Source organism: Carettochelys insculpta, chromosome 6, assembly GCF_033958435.1.
Source record: "Carettochelys insculpta isolate YL-2023 chromosome 6, ASM3395843v1, whole genome shotgun sequence".
Classification (NCBI taxonomy): domain Eukaryota; kingdom Metazoa; phylum Chordata; order Testudines; family Carettochelyidae; genus Carettochelys; species Carettochelys insculpta.
Window position 1 is genome coordinate 117,763,613 of NC_134142.1, and position 21,300 is coordinate 117,784,912.

Here is a 21,300-nt window from a genome sequence, read left to right on the forward strand (position 1 = left end):
TGATGAGCAGCTGAGCTGCAAGGCTCTAAAACCCAGGACTGCAGAGGGGTATCAATATCTTTTGCTCAGGGCATTCAATACTGGGCCAAATATCTGCCCTCCTTGAACCAAATTGGAAGAAGTCTCACAGGTTTGCTGGTGAAAGGGGGCTGTGGCTGCACTATTTGCCATGGTGGGGCGGGGGAAGGAGGGAACCAGGCAGGATGGTTAAGCTGAGAGTGGAAGGACTTGAAAACCCCCCACAAGGGTCCAGTCCTCAGCCACAAAGGGTCTGGGCCCAGGCTTCCTGGTTCAGACATAAGCCAACCACGAAAGGGGGCAGGAAAGGCGGTGGCCATACAACCACCCATAGTGAGGGCCCTGGCCCTCCTGAAGCAGTGGCACTGGCCAGAGATGGCTCAGGTGACTCCTGCCCGGATCCAGCGTGGTGATACGGGTCCTTCTAGGGAATCTCCTGTTTGCCAGACCCCTGAGGGCAGATATTTGGCCCGGTATTGAATGCCCTGAGTGGAGTGTTCCAGGGGAGGAGGTAGGAGAGGCCCTTTCTGAAGTGCCAAAGCTAAGGGCTTTGGAGAGACACCATCTGCAAACAGGGAAGGACAGGCCTTTGTGGGAGCTGGACGGCCACGCTATGCATCACCCTGCCCTGTGTTCCCACACCCAGATGGGGCTGCGCGGCATTAAGGGCAGACGTCTCTTAGCCAATGGTCGGGTGAGATACCACCTGCGCCCTTGTTTTCATCTGAGACTTCAACTGCTAGGACAGAGTCCCTTCACAGCAGGCAGCCTGGGCAGGCTGATGGGTGCCCCACAGGGTGTACTGAGAGCCTCCTACATCCGAGTCTTTAACTGCTAGGACAGAGTCCCTTTGCAGTGGGCAGCCAGGAAGGCTGACACGTGCCCCAAGAGCCTGCTCCGTAGAGGCAACACAACTCAGCGCTTGGCTCTCAATACGCCCCACCGGTGACCAGGCTGTTACAGCTGAAAAGCAGCTGGGCTCTTTGTTTTGTGTGCGGTTTGCACAGTAACAGGAGGAGTCAGGTTACCACTTAATCAATTACTTTGATTAACTCACGAGTTAAGCGCTAATGGTTACAAGGTTACAAGGTTTACACTTTGATTGCGAAGAGCTAGCATACACTTTAATTCATAGATCTATACTTGTTAAATGCACGCAAAAGCAAAAGGTAAAATATCTAGCAGGTCTTATTCTCACCCCTGCATTACCAACGTGGCGTGGCCAGAGTCGTCTCTCAATCCCTTGGGAAGAAGTCTTTTTCCCTTTTTTCGAGGAAACAGGCATCCCCTGGGACCTCGGGAGGCAAAAACCCTCCTGTCCGGCAGCCAAAGGTAATTGGAGCTCACAAAGGGGTCTGCCAGACCCTCTTCTTATACCTCTTGGGTCACGTACGCTTCTTCCTTATCTAAAAGGGTGCCAATTGAATTAAATCGTCCCGTGATGCTGGTTCTCACAGGGAGTTCAAGGGCTTAGTTAGCACCTGTGAGGTGGAGACAATTTAGGGCATTTTTTCTTAATGGGCCGGAGATTCCTCCATCTGGGACCATGTGGGCGTATTAATCACCGGTACCAGCCAAGGGCAGCCCGAGGCCCTGGCAGTCTGTTAGTCAATGTCCTTTGTTGTCTGGTTTCGGCCCATTCACGGTCAGTCTGGCTCTTGCTCCGGAGCATCAAAGACTTGTGCTAAGAGATTAGCACATCTGCGCCCTCAGGCATTCCAAGACTGGGCTGTTCCTTTTAACACTTCCGTGCCTGAGGCACCTGAGGAAAGCACGATGGAGTATAGCAAAGGTCAGGGGAGCTCTGTCTGGCTACAACGTCCCGTTGCAAAAGGCCCATCCACAGCTGCATCATCGCCTGGGTATGATGGAGACAGGCCATGTCCTTGGGTGCTGCTTCCATGCTCCAGGAGGGACTGACACTCAGACACCGTTCCCCGTAGCAATGCACCCATGGCCTCTCCCACACTGTGTGGCTGTGGCCAATGAGTGGGACGGACTGGAGCCAAGGCCACGCATGCCCTGCCTAACTAGCTCCGCAGCGGGACATGGCTTAGAAGCCCACGTGCCTGAGCTGGGAGAAGCTCTTATCCCTGGGCTTGGGCACACAGTGCAGGTCCTATAGAAGTTTCTCTGTAAACAAGCCAGATTCCAACACCTCACTCACACGGAGCAGCGCACAGCATGGCAAACGATGCACATGTGAGGTAACGTACCTCTTACTACAGGGTGAGCCTCTTTCATCCATCAGCCTCAAGAGTGCACCAGTGCCAGACAAGAGAATTTGCTGGACCATGGTAGGTCAATATTGTCTAGCAGCATCACCAACACTTCCTCTGCCGACTGAGCTCTTAGAAGACATGTAGGGGTAAATTACAGCTAAACAACAGCCCAGACCACTGAGAGCCAGGACTGGTGGCTGGAAACAAACTTTATGGGACTGCAGGAAACTCAGCCACACTCGTGGGAAGTGGTTGTCTGACCAGCTAAAATCGTGCTGGACTACAAATGTTGCCGGATGAGAGAGCACTGGACTAGAGAAGTTCAGCCTACAGTGACAAGCTTGGAGACACCTGGCCCCAGCCACATTCCCTCATCTGACTTGGGCCTGGGCTTAGGCTTCAGAGCAGGTCTGGGACTGCCCCAAGGATTTCCTCCCAGCCTCATGAAGCAGACAGTCCTTGTCATGGGTGCTGTTCTTTCTGCTTCCAAGGTTCGGTGCCAAGTGTAGCAGGACTCTGGGGCAGCAGGACACCTGATGGGAGAAGACACCAGGTGCTACAGGGGCTTCCACCTCCCAGAGGACGGCACAGCAAACCCAGTGCTGGAAGCTGGAGGCCAACATAGGGAGGTGCTGGAAGATGCTTCAGTCACAATGAAATTCTCTGGCCTCAGCTCTGCAGCAGGACAGATGAGATGGTCAGAAGAGCTGGCTTAGCCTGAAAAACTGATGACTCAGCTTGTCTCCTATTCTCCAGCTCTCCTGCACCCCCCAGCACTCTCCAGCACCCCTCAGAGGCAACTGGGCATAGCTTCCTCTGCTTATTAGCTATGCCCCTTTCATTGGGAGCCCATGCAGGTCACTGTTCCTGTTTGACGAGAGCTGCTCATGGGCAAGAGCTTCTAGAAAGAGCTCTTGCTTCCTGCTTGCCTGAATTTCCTTTGCTACAGAACGTTGGTGGGTTTTTCATAAAAGAAATTTAACATCTCCGCCACAATGAACTACAGTCATACCCTGAGATATGCCCATTCTGGTTACGAGAATTCGACTTTACAAGGAGTTTCATTCAATGCCCCCTACTTCGGCTTCTGAGGCATTTCTTCACGTTTACGAGGACTGATTTGCATTTTGCATGCCTCAGCGGGACGCGGCCGCCCTGCAGCAGGAGAAAGGCCACAGCTCCAGGCAACGGCTGCCCACAGCTGCTGCCCGCCTGGCGCATCTCTCCGCAGCGCCCGGCGGCGGTGTCCCGGAGCCCCCAGCCGGCCACAGCAGGCGCCCACCTCTGGAGCTGGGAGAGGAGGGGACAGCGCCCATCCGCGGAGCTGCCACCCTAGGCACCTCGGCCCACCCCCCGTCCTTTACCTTGACACTGCTGTGGCTGGTCTGGATCTCCTCTTCAGCGCTGCACCAGCAGCGCGCCCCGGCCTGGCCGGTGACCGCGGGCTCCCTGCGCTCCTGGAGGCGCGGGCCGGGGCTGGGCGGAGGCTGGTGGCTCTGGTAGGCAAGCACCAAGGGGATGGACATGGCTGCATCGGTCTTGATGAAGAGGCTGGGCAGGGGGGCGGCAGCACGGTGTGGGGAGGTAGACTCATCCGAGTCCCGGCAGTAGATCACTCCGCTCTGCGAGACGTGGATGCTGGGCGTGCAGCCCATCCCGGCCCTGCTGCTGCCGCTCGCCCCCCAGGCAGCTAGGGGGTCACTACCACCCGCCCCCCGTGCAGCTGTGCCTCGGGCGTCCCATGTTGTGTTATGATAACTAATGTTAACTATTGAAGGAATGGTGTTCATTTTAATGGGATTTGGTGTTGTTTTAGCACAAATGGGTGTAAATTTGGGGGGGTTAGGAACGCATGAAATTTTTTCACGTTGAAATTAGTGGTAATTACGTTTTCGACTTATGAGAATTCGCCCTAAGAGGGGTTTTTCAGGAACGAATTACCCTCGTAAGGCGGTGGGGGGGAGACAGTAGTCATGTTTGGGGAGGAAGACCCTGTCCCAGGCCAGTATCCCACCTTCCTCCACCCTTCCTAGCTTTAAGTAGGCCAGATGCTTTGCGGGGTGAAGGGCAGTGTGGCCTAGTTCACCAAGCACTGGGCTGAGACTGATGAGGGAGGGGGCTAGTCTCAACTGTGCCACTGGCCTGCGGGGTGAACTTGGACAAGTCTCCTTGTCCGTTGGTGCCTCAGTTTCTCTATTGGGGCTAGTGACAGCCAGTGTCATTGTTAAGCATGGCTGAGGTCCTCTGCTGAGAAGGGCGAAGGTTGATTATCACTCAGCAGAGGGAATCTTGTGCAAAGACAGGAGAATATGGACACAGGCTGGAAAAGCGTGAAGAGGCGTGTCCTGGGGTTGGAGGGGGTGGTGCAATCCCCTGTGAAAGGGGAACCCATGGCGGACATTTCATTTCTGGGAAGGGAGGTGTCATATGATGTCTTTGTTCAGCAGCGAAATAGGGAAGTGGGAGCTGGCCTGGGAGCTCGGCGAAAACACGCCCAGGAAGGGTGAGACGAGTCTGCCAGAGCAGGCAGGGCAGGAAGGGAGAAAGCCAGCCAGAGCGTGGGATCCGGAGGCCCAGCCCCAGAACGGACGGAGAAGAGCAGAGCAGGCAGGCAGACAGCGCGCAGGCCCCGGGGGAAGCAGGAGAGACCCGGCGGTGCCCAGGCAGGGTGGTGCATGGCCCACGATGCTACCCGAGGGGAGCGCCGGCCCCTGCTGGGGCAGGAGGAGGCCCCAGCTGGGGGTTTATGGGCAGCCTTTGAGGGCCGGAAGGCGGCCTGTGCTGCCGTGCTGCTGGTGGAGATCCTGGAGCGGGCGGCATTCTTCGGCATCATCTCCAACCTCGTCCTCTACCTCAACAGCAGCAACTTCAACTGGGGAGGGCCGCAGGCCTCGCAGGCCGCCCTCCTCTTCCTAGGTGCCTCCTATCTGCTCTCGCCCGTGGGGGGCTGGCTGGCGGACGTCTACCTGGGCCGCTACTGGACCATCACGCTGAGCTTCCTGCTCTACCTGGTGTCAGCCTGCCTGCTGCCCGTCACGGCCTACTCAGACGGGCGGCTGCTCCTCTGCGGGGAGCTGCCAGCCTACACGCTGCAGCACCCCTGCCGGAACCACAGCAGGGAGTGCCAGCAATCAGCGCCCGGCCACTACTGCGCCCCTGTGATGTACACCGGCCTGCTGCTGCTGGCTCTGGGCATCAGCTCTGTCAAAGCCAACCTCACCCCCTTCGGCGCCGACCAGGTAACAGGCACGCCCTTCCCCCCACGCCACCAGGAGAGCACTATGGCCAGCACGCATGGGGTTACGCTCCCCACCCTCACCCGTCCTGCCTAGCCCCCAAAGGGTTAACATTGCACACGCGTGCCCTCGTGCACACAAGGAACACGTGCGCACAGCCCCCCCATGTGCCAATGGGCACACACAGGCTTGCACAGGTATGCCCAGGCACACTCACTTAACTACAGCCGCCTCAGCCCTGCTTGCACAAGCACGTCCCCACAAGCAGCCACACACCCCGCCACGAGCTCACGCCCACGTGCGCACACTGGCACAATCCTGCGCCCACGTGCGGTGCCTGCAAACATACACGGAAGGCCCCCTGCGCACAAACGCAAACAAGGCCCCTGTGTGCACGCGCAGGTGGCGAGCGTCTGGGTTGGGGCTTTCCTTCTCCTGCTGCAGGGGAGGGGGCTGTTTCTCTCCCCACCCCCCAGCAAAGAGTAGGGCAAAGTCCCCTCTCCAGCACCCCGACTCAAGGAAGGAGCCAGCATTGCAGGCCTGGCTGGGGGCAAGGAGAACCTACCCTGGGTTGATCAGGCCTCCTGGAGCACCAGGGTTAATCCTTGTGGGGGTGGGGGCAGAAAAGGATAGTTTGCCTTGTGCAGAGTCAATGGGGGCTGGGAGTTAACCCCTCATGGGCTGTAGGGCTGCCTTCTCCTTCTCTTCGGGGAGCCAGGCAGAGCCTTGGCCATGCAGTGGGGACCCTCCCCTCCAGGCCCCCCAGAAGGCACTGCAGCAATATGGCATCATGTATCGGTGGGGGAGGTGAGAGACTGGGAAGGACTGGAGGTCGAAGGGAGCAGGGGGTCGGGATGGGAAGGAGGGAGGCTGTCTCTAGGTTAAGGAGGGGGAGGGAGCCTCTCTCCCTCTGTGTGTTTGTGGCTCAGTGTTGGCCTGGCACATCCTGGGGTGGACAGGGGGTGAGGTCGTGAGTGCCCTCTTGCCAGGTGGAGGGTCTGCCTGGCTCCCCAAAGGGCAGGAGAGGTGGGAGGCAGCCCCGGCCAGGCACGTAGGCATTCTCTCCCCATAGCCTACAAAGGGTTAATTCCCCCATTACCCCCCCCCCTCCATTTCCTTTGGGATGCCCCCTTCCCATCACAGCGGGGGTGAGGCCCTGACTGGCAGCAGCAGGACGGGGTCTGCCTCACGCGGCCCTGCCTTGCGCCCCCTGCAGGTGACAGACCGCGGCCGCGACGCCACCCGGCGCTTCTTCAACTGGTTCTACTGGAGCATTAACATCGGGGCGGTGATCTCGCTGCTCGTGGTGGCCTTCATCCAGCAGAACATCGACTTCTTCATCGGTTACACCATCCCCGCGGCCTGCGTGGCCCTGGCCCTCCTCGTCTTCATCACGGCGGCTCCCACTTTCATCACCAAGCCCCCCACCGGCAGCCAGGTCTCCACCATGCTCAGGCTGGCCTGCCGGGGCAGCTGCCGTGGGCAAGCGCACCTCACCAGGTAGGGTGGGTGCTGGGGGACACCAGCTGCTCCCTTCCCCTCTAGGCCAGGCCAGCGCTTGCCTCTTCATGCCATCCGTGCTGTCCCCTTTCCCTGCAGGCCCAGCACCCTCCAGGCAGACACCCAGGGCCCGGATGTTCTCCCCGACAGCAAATCGCAGCCTCGAGCCCCTTCGCCCCAGGAGGATCTTGCCAACTTCCAAGTGATGGCCAAGATCCTGCCGGTGCTCCTGACCTTCATTCCCTACTGGATGGTCTACTTCCAGGTAGGGGGCGGGCAGCGCAGGAGCACTCGGTGTGCTGAGGCACGGCGGTGGCGGGGAGCGGGTGGTCGGCATCGAGCCGTTTGCGCAGAGCTTGGAGTTGAGGGTCAGCTTGGAGTTGAGGCCAGCTCTGCCTTGGCCTCCTAGGAATAATCCACCAAAGCTTCCTTGGCACTTTGCCTCCCTGCTTGAGGCTGGCCACACCTCATGAGCGGCACCAGCCAGTCCACAAAGCGCCCCCCCCCCAAGTTCCGCACCTCTGGCATTTGCTCCCAGGCCCATTGCTCTGCGTCAGCTCTTCAGCCAGCAGCCAGTCCCCCCAGCCTAGCCACAGGCCATCCTTCCTCCTGAGAGGTGCCAGGGCTTTCCCTGAGTTGTCCCCTCTCTGGCTCCCTATCTGCCGCTCTCCTGGCCAACCCCTTAGCCCAGCAGCCTTCTCCCCCACTACCCAGCCCTCTGCTTTATGTATCCCAGAGGAGTCACATGGCCCAACCTGACTCTCCCCACCAGGTGGGGCTGAGACCCGGTTCCCCTTAAAGAGACAGGCACCTGGGACAGGGACTGCGTCCATTCCTTCTGTGACTCGCTGGTGCCTGCAGCAGCCCTTACTAGAAATACTGGAAATGGAAAAGGGAGAGCAGATACTCCCAAGACTGGTGGGTAACACTGACACTGATCTTCCCAACCAGTCACAAACTGCTTCTCATCCCCTCACGCTGGCTATCAAGAAGCAAAAAAAGAAATCGCGCTGCCCCCTGGATTGCATTCCAGTCCTCTGGCTCCCAGCCAGCACCTAGGCGCTGCAGAGTGAGACATCATTTTACAACTCTGCTCACACATACAAAACCTTCTTCTGACCCCAAAGGGTCAGCCACTTTACCAGGTTACCGTAGGGTTGGATCCAAAATATCACGCCTCCTGCCAATCCTTAAGGCTGTGTCCACACCGCAGGCTTTTCTTTAATGTTATTGATTTCAAAATTCTAACTTCTAACTAAATAACGTTGGAAAATCGTCTTCGCCCAACCCCAGCATTGTCAAATAGAGCGTTCTCATTTACAGCCACAGCACTGCAAAAGGAGCCTTCACGTGAGCTGATAATAGCTGTGCTGTGTTCACACGCATTCCTTTTTGACCTCAAACAGGGAGGGGAGTCAGCAAAAGTTATTTGCAGAGCTGGAGTAATTATTTTGAGCGAAAAGCCCTCTTATCTCAAATTATCCTGATAGGCTGTGAGAAAGTTGGGGTATTTTTCCAAAAAACAAGCAAGCAAGCAAACTAAACCCAACAACGACGGTGTAGCCAAGCCCTTAGTATCTAAAACTAAAAGCGTACTCTAAAGAAACAGGGATGAAACAAGGAGAGAGATGTTAAATGGCAAAGCTGCCACATCCGTAACAAGACTTCAGAGCCCATCAGGTTCCTAGCAGTACTGGCCTGAGAGTGCCTCTGGATCACACCCACAGCTTGGCTGGGTCATTCAGTCCTTTGCTCAGAGTTACTTTTGCAGAAAGGTTGCTCCAGAGGTATGAAGCAGGAACAACGACAAGATGGAGAAGATGCAGCAGCCTTTTATATCCCTCTTCCCAGGTGGCGTCTCCTCCCTTTGTCACTAACACAAGCTGTCCAGCATGCGGCCTGGGAGTTCTGCCCGCAGGGACCCCCTATTTGCCTTGCTAAATCCGCAGGCATAGCCCGTGACTTCTCTCAGGGGTCAGTTGAATTGCTGATGGTCTTTGGTAGGCCATCAAGCAGGGCAGGCAGCACTGCACAAATCTGTAACACAGACATACACACATACAGAGGCGACTGGGGAAGGGGAAGCTGGGTGTCCATGGGACCTCACCCTCAGCCTGGGAAGGGCTGGGACAATCCCCCCTCTGCCCCAGGTCCTGTCTTTTCCTTGCCCTTGCCATCTCCCCACCTCCTCCTCACCCGAGCTCCACCTCTGCCTTGCCTCTTTCTCCCAACTGAGGCAGCCCAGGGGGCTAGCAGGCAGTGCCGGCATCCGGGGTCTGCCCCTACCCCATCAGCACTCACCAGCAGTGGTGGGGGAAGTAGAGCAAGTGCTCCCTGGGTTGTGTTGCTCCCCTCCCGCCATGGAGCGTGGGGTGATTCCACTCCCTCCCCCAGAGCACTAGCCCCTTCTGCTGCTGCTAGTCCCCCTGCCGGCTACTGGCTGGCTCCTCTTCAGAGGCACAAGACCCCCTTGTGCCCCCCTACACGTTGTCCCCGCAGCCACACCCGTAACCCAAACCACAAAGGCGATAAAATCTGTACGTGAGGTGTTCCTCGTGGGCCAGTTAGGACATTTTCACAGCTCTCTGACAGGGCCTGGCTGGCACAACTCATCCCCAGTCTATAACACTGACATTCACAGTGTCCCCCAGCTGCCCTACAGCGGCGCGCCTTCAGAAGATTCCCGTCCCCTTTGGTTCGCCACCTTGCTTTGTGTGCGGGGCACTGCTAAAAGCAATAACAAATGGTAGGAGCTGCTGGTAGGAGCCATTAACCTTTCCCAGAGCCCAACCCCACACCAGTCCCCCCAGTCGTGGGTTGGCAGAGTTTCCTGGGTTGAGGTGTCAGAGGAGTTCAGCCCATCCCCTCCTGTTGGGTGTCTCTGCCCTACCTCAGGGGGCAGGAGAGGGGTTCAGCTCCCATGGGGCCCATGACATGCAGTGGGGATGGCAGAGAATGACACCAGCCTCAGGGTGTGGAGGTGGCACCATGTCCCTGGGGGGCTGAGTGATACCCCAAGAGGGGTGACAGGGGAAGGATGTCCCATGGATCTGGGCCCCATGTTGACTTCCCTTTACCTTCCAGATGCAGTCGACTTACTACCTGCAAGGCTTGCACCTCTTCATCCCCAACATCTTCCAGCAGAACAGCACAGGCAGCAGCTACACGGTGAGGAGCCGTGGCGTGCGGCGGGGGGCGGGCAGGCAATGATGTCAACTCAAGAGAGTACTGGGGCTGAGTGATGTTGCCGGGGCAGATGATGATCCCTCGGGGGCGGGGGGCGGGCAGGCAATGATGTCAACTCAAGAGAGTACTGGGGCTGAGTGATGTTGCCGGGGCAGATGATGATCCCTCGGGGGCGGGGGGGGGGTGTGACGGGGCGAGGGCTGGTGCCAGGCCAAGGAAACAGAGGTGCCATTTCAGATTTCGGTGGGAGGGCCCAACGTACGCATGCCATGATGGGGGGGCACGGACTGAGGACAGCAGCTTCAGCAGTGTTACTGAGAATGCTCAGTACAACATAAGCAGTGAAATGGGGGTGGGGTAACCCCATCCAGCATTTCCCCCTCCTCCCCCATAGCTAGTAAGACACTGGAAAGCTCCGGGGTTTTTTGGCAGATGATTTAGCAATTAGCTGGCAGGGGCTAATTCTCTTTGAAAGAAAGAAAATGAAACAAGAATTAGAGCCGCTCGGCGCTAATCCTAACATGTTGTGAAATCTTCTGGCAAGTCACTTAAGGGGCACTGGTCAGCCTTAACCTTTTCGTATGGATTCGTACTTTGCTTCGGACTCTGTGGAGAGACAAAAGAGACTATCAGGACCCCTGGGCTCGCTCTCAGCTCTGGGAGGGGAGTGGGGTCTAGTGGGTTACCACAGGGGGCAGACACATTTGAGCTTTATCTAAGAATATCAGAATGGCCAGACTGGGTCAGACCAATGGCCCATCTACCCCAGTGTCCTGTCTTCCAGCAGTGGGCAATGCCAGGCACTTCTGAGGGAACAAACAGATAAGCCAATTATCAAATGATCCATCCTCCTGGTGCCCAGTCCCAGTTCCTGACAAACAGAAGTTAGGGCCATGATCCCGACTGTCATGGCTAGAAGCCTTTGATGGACCTGTTCTCCTTGACCTTATTTGGTTGTTATTGGAACCCTGTTATAGTTTGGACCTCTCCACCTTTCCCTGGAAAAGAGTTTCACAGCTTCACCATGAAGAAATAATTGTTTTACATCTGCCGTTTATTAATTTCATTGAGTGAGCATCTTGTGTTGTGTTAGTGAAAGAATAAATAACATTTCCTTAATCTAGTTTTCCATGATTTTCTAGACCTCTAACATATCCCCCACCCTTCAGCCATTTATTTTCCAAGATGAAAAGTCACAGTTAATCTCTCCCCTTATGAAAGCCGTTCGTACCCTTAACCATTCTTTCTATGCCTTTTCCAAATCCAATATATCTTTTTCAGAAGGGGTACCTGAACATGCCTTCAGTATTCAGATCTGGGCACTCCCTGACTTTATATAGGGGCAATATATATTTTCTGTGTTATTATTTATTCCTTCCCTAATGCTTTCTAATACTCTGTTAGCTTTTCAGACTGCCACTGCACTTTGAGCGGATGTTTTCAAGGAGCTATCTACAATGATTCCAAGATCTCTTTCTTGATTGTTATGTGCGACCCCACCATTTTGTATGCATACTTGGAATTATATTTTTCCATGTGCATTACTTTGCATTTGTCAACACTGAATTCCAGCTGCCCTGGTGTTGCCCAATCACCCACTTTGGGGAAATCCCTTTGTAACTCTTGGCTGTCAGCTTTGGACTTAAATATTTCAAGTAATTTTGTATCACCTGCACATTTTGCCACCTCACCGCTTCGCCCTTTTTCAAGACCGTTTAGGAGTGTGTTGAACACCAGAGGTCCATGCAGACTCCTGGAGCACATCACTGTTTATTCCTACTCTTTTTTCCCTATCTTTTCAGTGGAGTACCCAAGCAATGTTGATCACCTAACCATCCTTCAATTACTTGAATGACAAGCCTTTTGTTATCTTAATCCCCTCCACCCTCCCCTTACTCCTTCTGTTTATAAAAAAAAGCTGGAAGGACTGCCTATTGACCAAGGAATGCCCTTGAAGCAGACTTCAAGTATGAAATCCGGGGTTCAAACTGTGGGTGGGGGGTACTGACCCCCTTTGCCCCCATAAATGGTACCCTTGCAAGGGAAGCGGCCATCACAAGCAGCATGGGAGAATCCTGCTGCCAGAGACATCCTGTCCATTGGATGGGTCAGAGTGGTTACCTCCGACCCTGCACTTTGGGGGGGCCCACGCTTTGGGAGGGCCCTGCAATTCAGGGGGGGACCAGGACTAAGCGGCACAGCAGCGCCACTGGCTTCACTCTGCTCTGCCTCCGTGGCTCCCAGCATCACTCAGGAGAGGCGCAATCAGGTGCTGTGAGGAAGAGGTGGCATGGAGGTGGAATGGGCATAACAGGGGCAGGAAGAGGCAGGCCTGAGGCTGGCCCCCACTCCCCCAGGGATGGCCCTGGCTGTGGACTCTCCATCCCTGGAGGTTTTTAAGAACAAGTTAGAGGAACATCTGTCTGGGCTGTGCTAGGTAATACTCAGCTCTAAGTGCAGGAGCAGGACTAGAAGACCTACTGAGGTCTCTCCCTTTTCTGCGGTTTCTGTGATTATGAAAATCCCCCCACAGAGCTCCGCCACCACCTCTCAGCCCTCCTGGTCTTCTTCCCTCCAGCCCTGCTCCCCCCACTGATTTTCCAGGGTGCTGCCCACTCCTGTAGGGCATAGGGAGGTGGGGCCAGGGGACCAGCACAATCCCACCCTTTGTGAGCGGCCCAGCCTGAGCTGCATGTGATGCTGGTTGTGGTCACAGGCCCAACTGGAGACAGAACAGAAACTGTCCCAGCTGCTTCCGCTTCTCCTCAGGCCCTGGTGGGTCTGGGGAGCTGGAAAGCAGCAGGGGAGCTGGAGCAATCTGTACAGTGCGGATGCTAAGAGCCACTAAACCCAACTGCAAACTCTGTATCTGATGGAAACCGTATCAAGCCAGGGGAGCAGAAGTACCCCAGTGCTGGCACCCAGGGGAGGAGGGCAAGGGGATGGGGCGGCACATGAGAGGTAGGAGATTCTGAATAAGGCTGTTCAGATGTTGTAGACTCATTGCCCAGTTCTGTTAGCCCAGGGGCCAGTTCTGACCCAGTTCTCTCTCTTTAGATCCCCAGGGGCCGGTTCTGATCTGGTTCTCTCTCCTTAGTTCCCCAGTGCCAGGTTCTGCTAGCCCAGGGGCTGGTTCTGATCCAGTTCTCTCTTCTTAGATCCCCAGTGCCTGATTCTGTCAGCCCAGGGGCTGGTTCTGACCCAGTTCTCTCTCTCCTTAGTTCCCTGATGCCTGGCTCCTGTTAGCCAATGTGGTGGTCCTGCTGGTTCTGGTCCCGCTGAAGGATCGAGTCATTGACCCATTCCTGATGAAGCGAAAGCTGCTGCCCTCGGCACTGAAGAGGATGGCCCTGGGCATGTTCTTCGGCCTCGCTTCTATCCTTGTGGCAGGTAAGGCACAGTGTCCATGACAAGGGTGGCCATGGCAGATGGGAGGCCAGCTGGAGCTGACTGGCATTGACTGACATCCTAGGGGGTGCCCGATGACTATCATCATCCTCAATAACCATGGGCTCAGCGCCCATTGGTGTCTGATGCCTCTCTTGCTATTTCCTTCCATCTTTCCCTATCCAGTGCGGTGGCCTAGTTTCTGTAGACTAGCTCTGCACCAATCTACTACATCATCTATCCATTCACTGTGGGGTCTGCTTCTCCTGTTTGAATGACCCATTATGCCAAATACTAGGGTCTTGATTTTTCGTTCATCGTTCATTCTGCAAATATGCCCAAATAGTTGTAGCTTCCGTTTTATAACCTTCTGCAGCAGGTTCTCTTTCGGCTGTATCTCCCTATGTAATTCCTCACTGGTGACCTTCTGCATCCATCCTATTCTCAGAATCTTTCTATAACAACTCCTTTCGAATGCCAATATTCCTCTTTTCGAATCTTTTGTTATCACCCATGTCTCACTTCCGTACAACATGCTGCTGAATACCCACGTTTTCAAGACACCCAGCTTTGTTCTTAAGCTAATTGCTTTGCTTTTCCAGATCTTATCCATCGCCTTCAAACTCGCTCTTGCTTTCGCTATTCTAGTCGCTATTTCCTTCTTACAGTCTAGATCACATGTTGGGTTGCTCCCCAGATATGTGAACTTCTCTACACTTTCTAGTTCAATACCATCGACACTGATCTTCCTTCCTATTTCCTTATCTCCAAATACCATTGTTTTTGTTTTATCGATGTTCATAATCAGTCTGTACCGCTTACCTTCTTCGTTTAACACCCGCACCGTTTTCGCTAGCTTCTCCTCATCTTCCTCAATGATAACTATATTATCCGTGAACCTCAAGTTGTTAATTCTTTTCCTGTGCACAGATATCCCTTCGACCTCTTCCTTGATCTTGTCCATTGCTCTCTCCAGATGTGCGATGGAGATACTTGGCGATATTGGATCTCCTTGTCTCGTACCTCTACTTGTTTTAAACCAACTTCCCAACTCCCCACGTGTTCTCACCGCTGTGTCTGCATTATCACTGATATCTTTCAACAACCGTATCAGTCTGCTATCCACTCTGTATGACTCCAACACCGCCCAAGTGACTTTCTGATCTATACTGTCAAATGCCTTTTGAAAATCAACGAGGCAAGTGTATATGTTTTTGTTCTTTCATCGAGCTTTCTCTGCTATCAGTCTTAGTGCCGAGATATGCTGTATGGTACTTCTATCTTTTCTGAACCCTGCTTGCTCGTCTGCTATATGTTCTTCTATCTGCAATCTTAATCTCTCAGTCAGTATCATCATCAGAACCTTACCTAGATGACTCGTTGGGGCAATCATTCTGTAGTTCTTGCACTCCAGTGTACTTCCTTTCTTGGGGATTGTCACTAGCACAGATCTTATCCATTCCTTAGGGGCCTTCCCTTCTTTCCATGCTATATTACATAGTTTGGTGTATTTCCTGAATCATGCTTTCTCCACCGTATTTGATCACCTCTCCCATGATCTTATCATTTCCAGGGCTCTTGTTGTTCTTTAATCATTTCACTGCTTTTTCTACCTCCTTCGAAATATTGGTCTCACTCTCGATGCTCAGGGGAGATATCTCTTTCAGTTCTTCAGTCAGTCTCTCTGAGACACTTGGGTCCAACTGTGCTTTGTATAGATTGGTGCAATATCTCATCCATCGCTGCACAATCTTCTCCCTGTTCATGAATACTTCTTCATTCTCATCTTTGATCACCATCTGCTTCGGTTGCCATTTCTTATTAATATTCCTAATTGTCTTATACACCTCCCTGGTCTTACATTCGCCATAATACCTCTCGATATCTTCACATTGCTCCTCTAGCCATTTCTCCTTATCCTTTCAAGGCTGCTTTCCTTACCTCATTGCATTTCATCCTATATTGCTGTTCTGCCATCTCAGAAACATCTCTTCTGACCTTCAACGCTCTCTTCTCTTGAACCAACTTCATTGTCTTCTGGGTAATCCACTTCTTATTGATCTTTTCTTCTTCTGGAACAGTCTGCTCAACTGCCTCTTCTACAGCGATGGCTATCCCTGCAAGTCTCTTATCTAGGTCTTTCTCTGTGGTGATATTCTTAATCTTCTCTTCGAGCGCTGTTCTGTATACATTCCCTGTTTCTTCCTCACGTAGCCTCGCCACATCTCTTCTTTTCTTAAATGGTGTCTTACATTTTCTTTTGAGTTTTATCTTGATGTTTGCAATCACCAGACTGTGGTCTGAGTCTATATTCGCTGCTTGGAAAATTTGGCACTGCTGCACTGAGCTGCGTCTACACGTGCACGCTACTTCGAAGTAGCGGCACCAACTTCGAAGTTAGGCGGCGAGACGTCGAAGTCGCTAACCTCATGAGGAGATAGGAATAGCGCCCTACTTCGACGTTCAACGTCGAAGTAGGGACCGTGTAGACGATCCGGGTCCCGCAACGTCGAAATTGCTGGGTCCTCCATGGCGGCCATCAGCTGGGGGGTTGAGAGATGCTCTCTCTCCAGCCCCTGCGGGGCTCTATGGTCACCGTGGGCAGCAGCCCTTAGCCCAGGGCTTCTGGCTGCTTCTGCGGCAGTTGGGGATCTATGCTGCAGGCACAGGGTCTGCAACCAGTTGTCAGCTCTGTGTATCTTGTGTTGTTTAGTGCAACTGTGTCTGGGAGGGGGCCCTTTAAGGGAGCGGCTTGCTGTTGAGTCCGCCCTGTGACCCTGTCTGCAGCTGTGCCTGGCATCCCTATTTCGATGTGTGCTACTTTGACGTGTAGACGTTCCCTCGCTGCGCCTATTTCGATGTTGGGCTGAGCAACGTCGAAGTTGAACATCGACGTTGCCGGCCCTGGAGGACATGTAGACGTTATTCATCGAAATAGACTATTTCGATGTTCGCTGCACGTGTAGACGTAGCCCTGATGTTATCCATCTTCTTCTTATCAAAATCATATCTATCATGTTCTTGGACTTCCCGTCATTCGTTCGCCATGTCCATTTCCTACAGTTTTTTTGTTGGAATCTCATGTTGCAGATCACCATCTCATGCTCTGTAGCAAACTCTAGCAGTTTCTCACCTCGTTCGTTTCTTTCCCCATATCCAAACCTTCCCATGACTCTCTCCCAACCTTCGTTATCTGTTCTAACGTTCGCATTACAATCTCCGCCGATGATCAACACAGCTTTCTTCGGAATCTTCTCCACCGTCTTTGTCAAGTCATTGTAGAATAGCTCAATGTCTTCCTCCGTACTTTCCAACATGGGTGCATACACCTGAATGACTGAGATGTTGAACAGTTTTGCTTCAAATCTCGCTACCATCATTCTGGCACTCACTGTTTGTATCCTAAGAATGCTCTTCTAGCTGTTTTGCTAAGAAGGAACCCAACTCCTGCCTCATTTTGTTTCCTGACCAAATGACTTTGCAACCGCATATCTCTCCTGATCCCCTCCAACACATGTCTACCAGTCCAAGTAAATCACATCGGTATCGCTCCATCTCCTTCTGAAGCAGCTCTAATTTTCCAGTTGCCCACAGTGTTCAGACGTTCTATGTTCCAATGGATAGCATATGTGTTAGCTGCAATTTTCTTTCAGTAGCCAACTTATCAAGCTAACCCCGATTGCTCAATTGGTATCGCGGACCTTGTTTATCTGGGCAATGTCCAAGCCGGCATCTTTTAACATTTAGTTGCACTTGCATCAGATTTCATTCATGTTATTGTTTGACAGTCAGTGCATTGACACACATCTGACCAGCCCTCCTCCTTCATCCAGGCTTGGGACCGGCATGGGGCTCTCAGTGGCTATCCCTGCCCTGAAATCAGGGGCAAGAGACACACACCCCGACCCCGGGGTCCTGCATAGCTGGGGCTGATCCCTGCTCAGCATGTGGTGGGGGGGATGCCACACTGATTTGTCCTGCCCCTCCTCGGCAGGTGTCCTGGAGACAGAGAGGCTGCAATACATAAAGAACAACCAGACCATCTCACAGCGCATTGGAGAAGACATGTACTTTGCTGCCCCCCTGCCCATCTGGTGGCAGATCCCCCAGTACCTGCTCATCGGCATCAGCGAAATCTTTGCCAGCATCCCAGGTAACAGTGCTGGGCTTGTGCAGTGCCTCACATGGTGGGAGCCAATGGCAATCAGCCAGCCCTGGTGGGGTGTAAAGCACTATGTGCTGGGGTTGGACCAAGCACCTGCAACTGAGTGGAGAATGAGCCTCTCACTCCATGAGTATCAGAGAGGTTCCCGTGTTAGTCTGTAGCTTCGAGAACAACAAGAAGTCTTGTGGCAACTTATAGACTCACAGATATTTTGGAGCATAAGCTTTTGAGGGCAAAGACCCACTTCGTCAGAAGCATGAGTGGGGAGCGGTGGTGGTTTCAGAGGGGTATTTAAAGAATGGAGTCCCAGTAAGAGGGAGGGCCAGAGCTGACAAGGTCTATTCAGCAAGGTGGAAATGGCCCAGTATCAACAGCACTTATCAAAAGAGGAAAAAACAGGTCAGATCAGACGGGGGATGTGAGCCTTTGTCAGAGTCTAATAACCTCCATGAGGGAGGGAGAGAGCTCCAGATCCTGTGGTATCTGTGCAGGCGGCGACTGGCTTTGATGCAGGGCTTGGTCTGTACCTGGATGGAGCACTGGTGACCTCAAGGCTGGGGCTTGGGTGGTAGTGGCCAGCTATGAATGAGAGAGTATGCCAGAAAACAGGCTGTTTGAGCCCACCCTCTGATAATCTCGGAGGGGGTCATGCGCTTACATTTATATCCTGATTAATATTTCCATTCTACGGCTTTTCTTACCCACGGTTATAGGAACATAACCCAAATATCGGTCGGTTTGGATTACGTTAGCCAGGTTGAGGGGGGACCCTGCTTACTGCAAGGATGAAGGTTGGGGTGGGGCGGCTGAGGTAAAAAGTTTGCTCACACGCTGTATTAGACAATGAGCTTTCCTGGGTAAGACCCACTTCTTACCTATGAAAGCTCCTTACCTAAAGAATGAATTTGTTAGTCTCTGAGGTGCTACTGGGCTTCTTGTTTTTGTCATCCCCCGGTGGCATTCGAAGCAGTGGCCATTTGCATGGGTATCAGCGGGGTCCCTCACAGCTCTCTGCTCTCTCCCAGGGCTGGAATTTGCCTACTCAGAAGCCCCCAAGTCCATGCAAGGTGCCATCATGGGGCTCTTTTTCTTCATTTCCGGCGTGGGCTCGCTCCTGGGCTCTGGGCTGCTGACTCTCCTGTCAGTGCCGGAGCACGGCTGGATGCACTGCCCCAAGGACTTTGGTAAGTGTGAGGCCTGGGGAGACGGCGAAAGCAGAGGTGGAAGGGGGGATGTGTCTTGGGGCCACCAGGGGGTGCTCTAGGCAGGTTGGGAAACAAGGACCCAGAGCAGAGAACAGACCTATCACCCACCACCAGCTGGGGGAGCGTTACATACAGGGGGTTCTGGTACCAGCACCAGGGTGGATGGGTCCCTGAGCTGGGAATGTGGTGGACACTATAGTGTACACTGTGTTGAGAGCAGAGTGCCCTGGGCTGGGGTGTTGCACAGGCTGGAGGTGGAGGGGTCTGCCCGGTGCCTATGACAGCTCACCCCTTGCTTCCCCAGGGAACATTAACAACTGCCACATGGACTACTACTTCTTCCTCCTGGCTGGGATCCAGACCGTGACCTGCATGCTCTTCCTCTGGATTTCTGTGCGCTACGAGAGGCACCAGCAGCAGCCACCCAATGTCTGTGGCTCCTGTGTTGGCCGTGAGGGGGACTGAGAGGACCCTGCCCCTCCTCCAGCTGCCCCTTTCCTCTCAGTGGCTTGCCTGGCTTGGGCAGGTGGATGGCACCACTCCCAAGCAGAACAGCTGGATCAGCAAACCTCCCTGGAGAATGAGGAGGAAGGATCCCCCTAGGAGGACACCAGGGGCTTTTCACCCAGGGGAGGCAGGGACAGACCCGTGGGGGATGGAGCTGCTATAAGTGGGGGGAGGCCCCTCATGGTGCACTTGGGCCTACTTCTTCTTCAGCAATGGAGGCCCTTGTCCCATCTCCTTGGTTACCCCCATGCTCTAAGCTCCCTTCCCCTCCCAAGTACCTAGAATTCCTAAGGATGCTCTCTCTTGTCTGGGTTTTGCCAGCCAGCAGGGTCCTAACCTGGCCACTCACCAGTAATGGATTACATTGACAGGCAGAAGCGACATGGACATGAGGGGTTGCAGGGGATGAGTCCCAGGGCCCAGGAAGGAGTGGAACATTCGCCCCATGCTGCGCAAGGGGACACGGCCTCCTCAGACTGCGCTCAGATCATCACTCACTTGGGCGAAGGCAGGAGACGAACTCAGGAAATGGCAAACCCAACTACGGCCCCATTGGCGGGTGGGACCTGCTGTGATCCTAGCTACTCCATGGAAAGCTAAGCGGGCTCGTCCGGGAAGAGGCCAGAGGTGGTCGGTTTTGCCTGGCTGGGCTCTGCGGAGTGGTCCAAGTGGAGGTATTTGTAAAGATGGAATTTGAGACCCAGGGAGCATTTAATTTTTTACAGGTAGTGGAGGGGGACGGTCGCAGGTGGTGGGGAAGATGGGTTGGACGCACTGCCTGTAATGCCCAGCCAGCAGCATCTGCTTACGATTTGACAAGGAGTGAACACAACATAAGAAAAAGCACAGCGAACCTCCCAGCAACAGAAATTGTTCCCTCAAAAACCTAAGACTCCAACACAGAGATTTCCATAAATGAACAAGGCCTCTTCCTGCAGCCTTTGCACCCCAACAATAGTGGGAGAGTGTGAAACTGAATGGACTCTCATCAACACTGGAAACTGCACTTCACCGTAAGGGGCCATTTCCAAACAGCCTATAACAGGTTGATAGATGATGGCTGGTGAAGGACATAACCAGCGTGTGCTGGAACTGCTCATGCGCACAGCAGCAGAAGGTGCTAGAGCTGCACAAATCATTAGTAAAATTAGTCTGAATATTGCCATGTGCCATGACAGACACAGACAAGGTGTTGGTTCCTCCTTGCCCCACCTACCTCTAAGTCAAAGACAACGGGGGGGCACCAGGAAATGAGGCAATATTGCTCATTGGTCTGAGCGCACCAGCTGGCAAGTTTGCAGTGGGCATGCTGGCAAAGCAGGGTTTGAAAGGGTGATAACACAGATGGAGAAGCAGCGCACAGAGGTGCTCATTTGAAAAGTGACCAAGTGAGTGGCTCTTGCTGGCACAATGGTGTGGTGCTGACCTGGTGGGACAGACTGGACTAATGAACTATAACAAATAAATATGGCTGCCAATTAATTGCAGTCAACTCAAGCGATTAACTCAAAAGAGTAACTCAAACATAAAAAAACCTTACTGGTGCTTAATCACCATTTTAATCCCACAGTTAGAATGATAATACCCATTTATTTCAATTGTAATATTTTGCATGTTCTTCTGCATTTTCAAATACATCAGTTTTAATTACAACACAGAATACAAAGTGTACGGTGGTCATTTGGTATAATTTTTATTATCTTTTTACAGTGCAAATCTCTGTAAAACAAAGATGGTATTTGCCAATTCACCTCTTACAAGTATGGTAGTGCAGTCTCCTTCTCGTGAAAACAAAAAAGCAGTCAAGTAGCACTTTAAAAGACTAACGAAACAATTTATTAGGTGAGCTTTCATGAGACAGACCCACTTCTTCA

General features: G+C 53.4%; 1 protein-coding gene across 1 annotated transcript; it reads left to right on the forward strand.

Annotated features, from left to right (window-relative positions):
• Positions 1-4,804: 4,804 nt before the first annotated feature.
• SLC15A3 (solute carrier family 15 member 3) lies at positions 4,805-21,244 on the forward strand. Its single transcript, XM_074997997.1, has 8 exons — positions 4,805-5,479; positions 6,693-6,976; positions 7,076-7,241; positions 10,061-10,144; positions 13,384-13,552; positions 17,544-17,702; positions 18,740-18,898; positions 19,224-21,244. The coding sequence occupies exons 1-8, from the start codon at positions 4,916-4,918 to the stop codon at positions 19,382-19,384; spliced, it is 1,746 nt and encodes a 581-aa protein (XP_074854098.1). The 5' UTR covers positions 4,805-4,915; the 3' UTR covers positions 19,385-21,244.
• Positions 21,245-21,300: the final 56 nt, after the last annotated feature.

Bases quoted from the DNA above. Each gene is read 5' to 3' on its own strand.
- SLC15A3 (XM_074997997.1), top strand. From the start codon at position 4,916: ATGGCCCACGATGCTACCCGAGGGGAGCGCCGGCCCCTGCTGGGGCAG. The intron at 10,145-13,383 runs GTGAGGAGCCGT...CTCTCTCCTTAG, and splicing joins GCACAGGCAGCAGCTACACG to TTCCCTGATGCCTGGCTCCT. The intron at 18,899-19,223 runs GTAAGTGTGAGG...TTGCTTCCCCAG, and splicing joins GCACTGCCCCAAGGACTTTG to GGAACATTAACAACTGCCAC.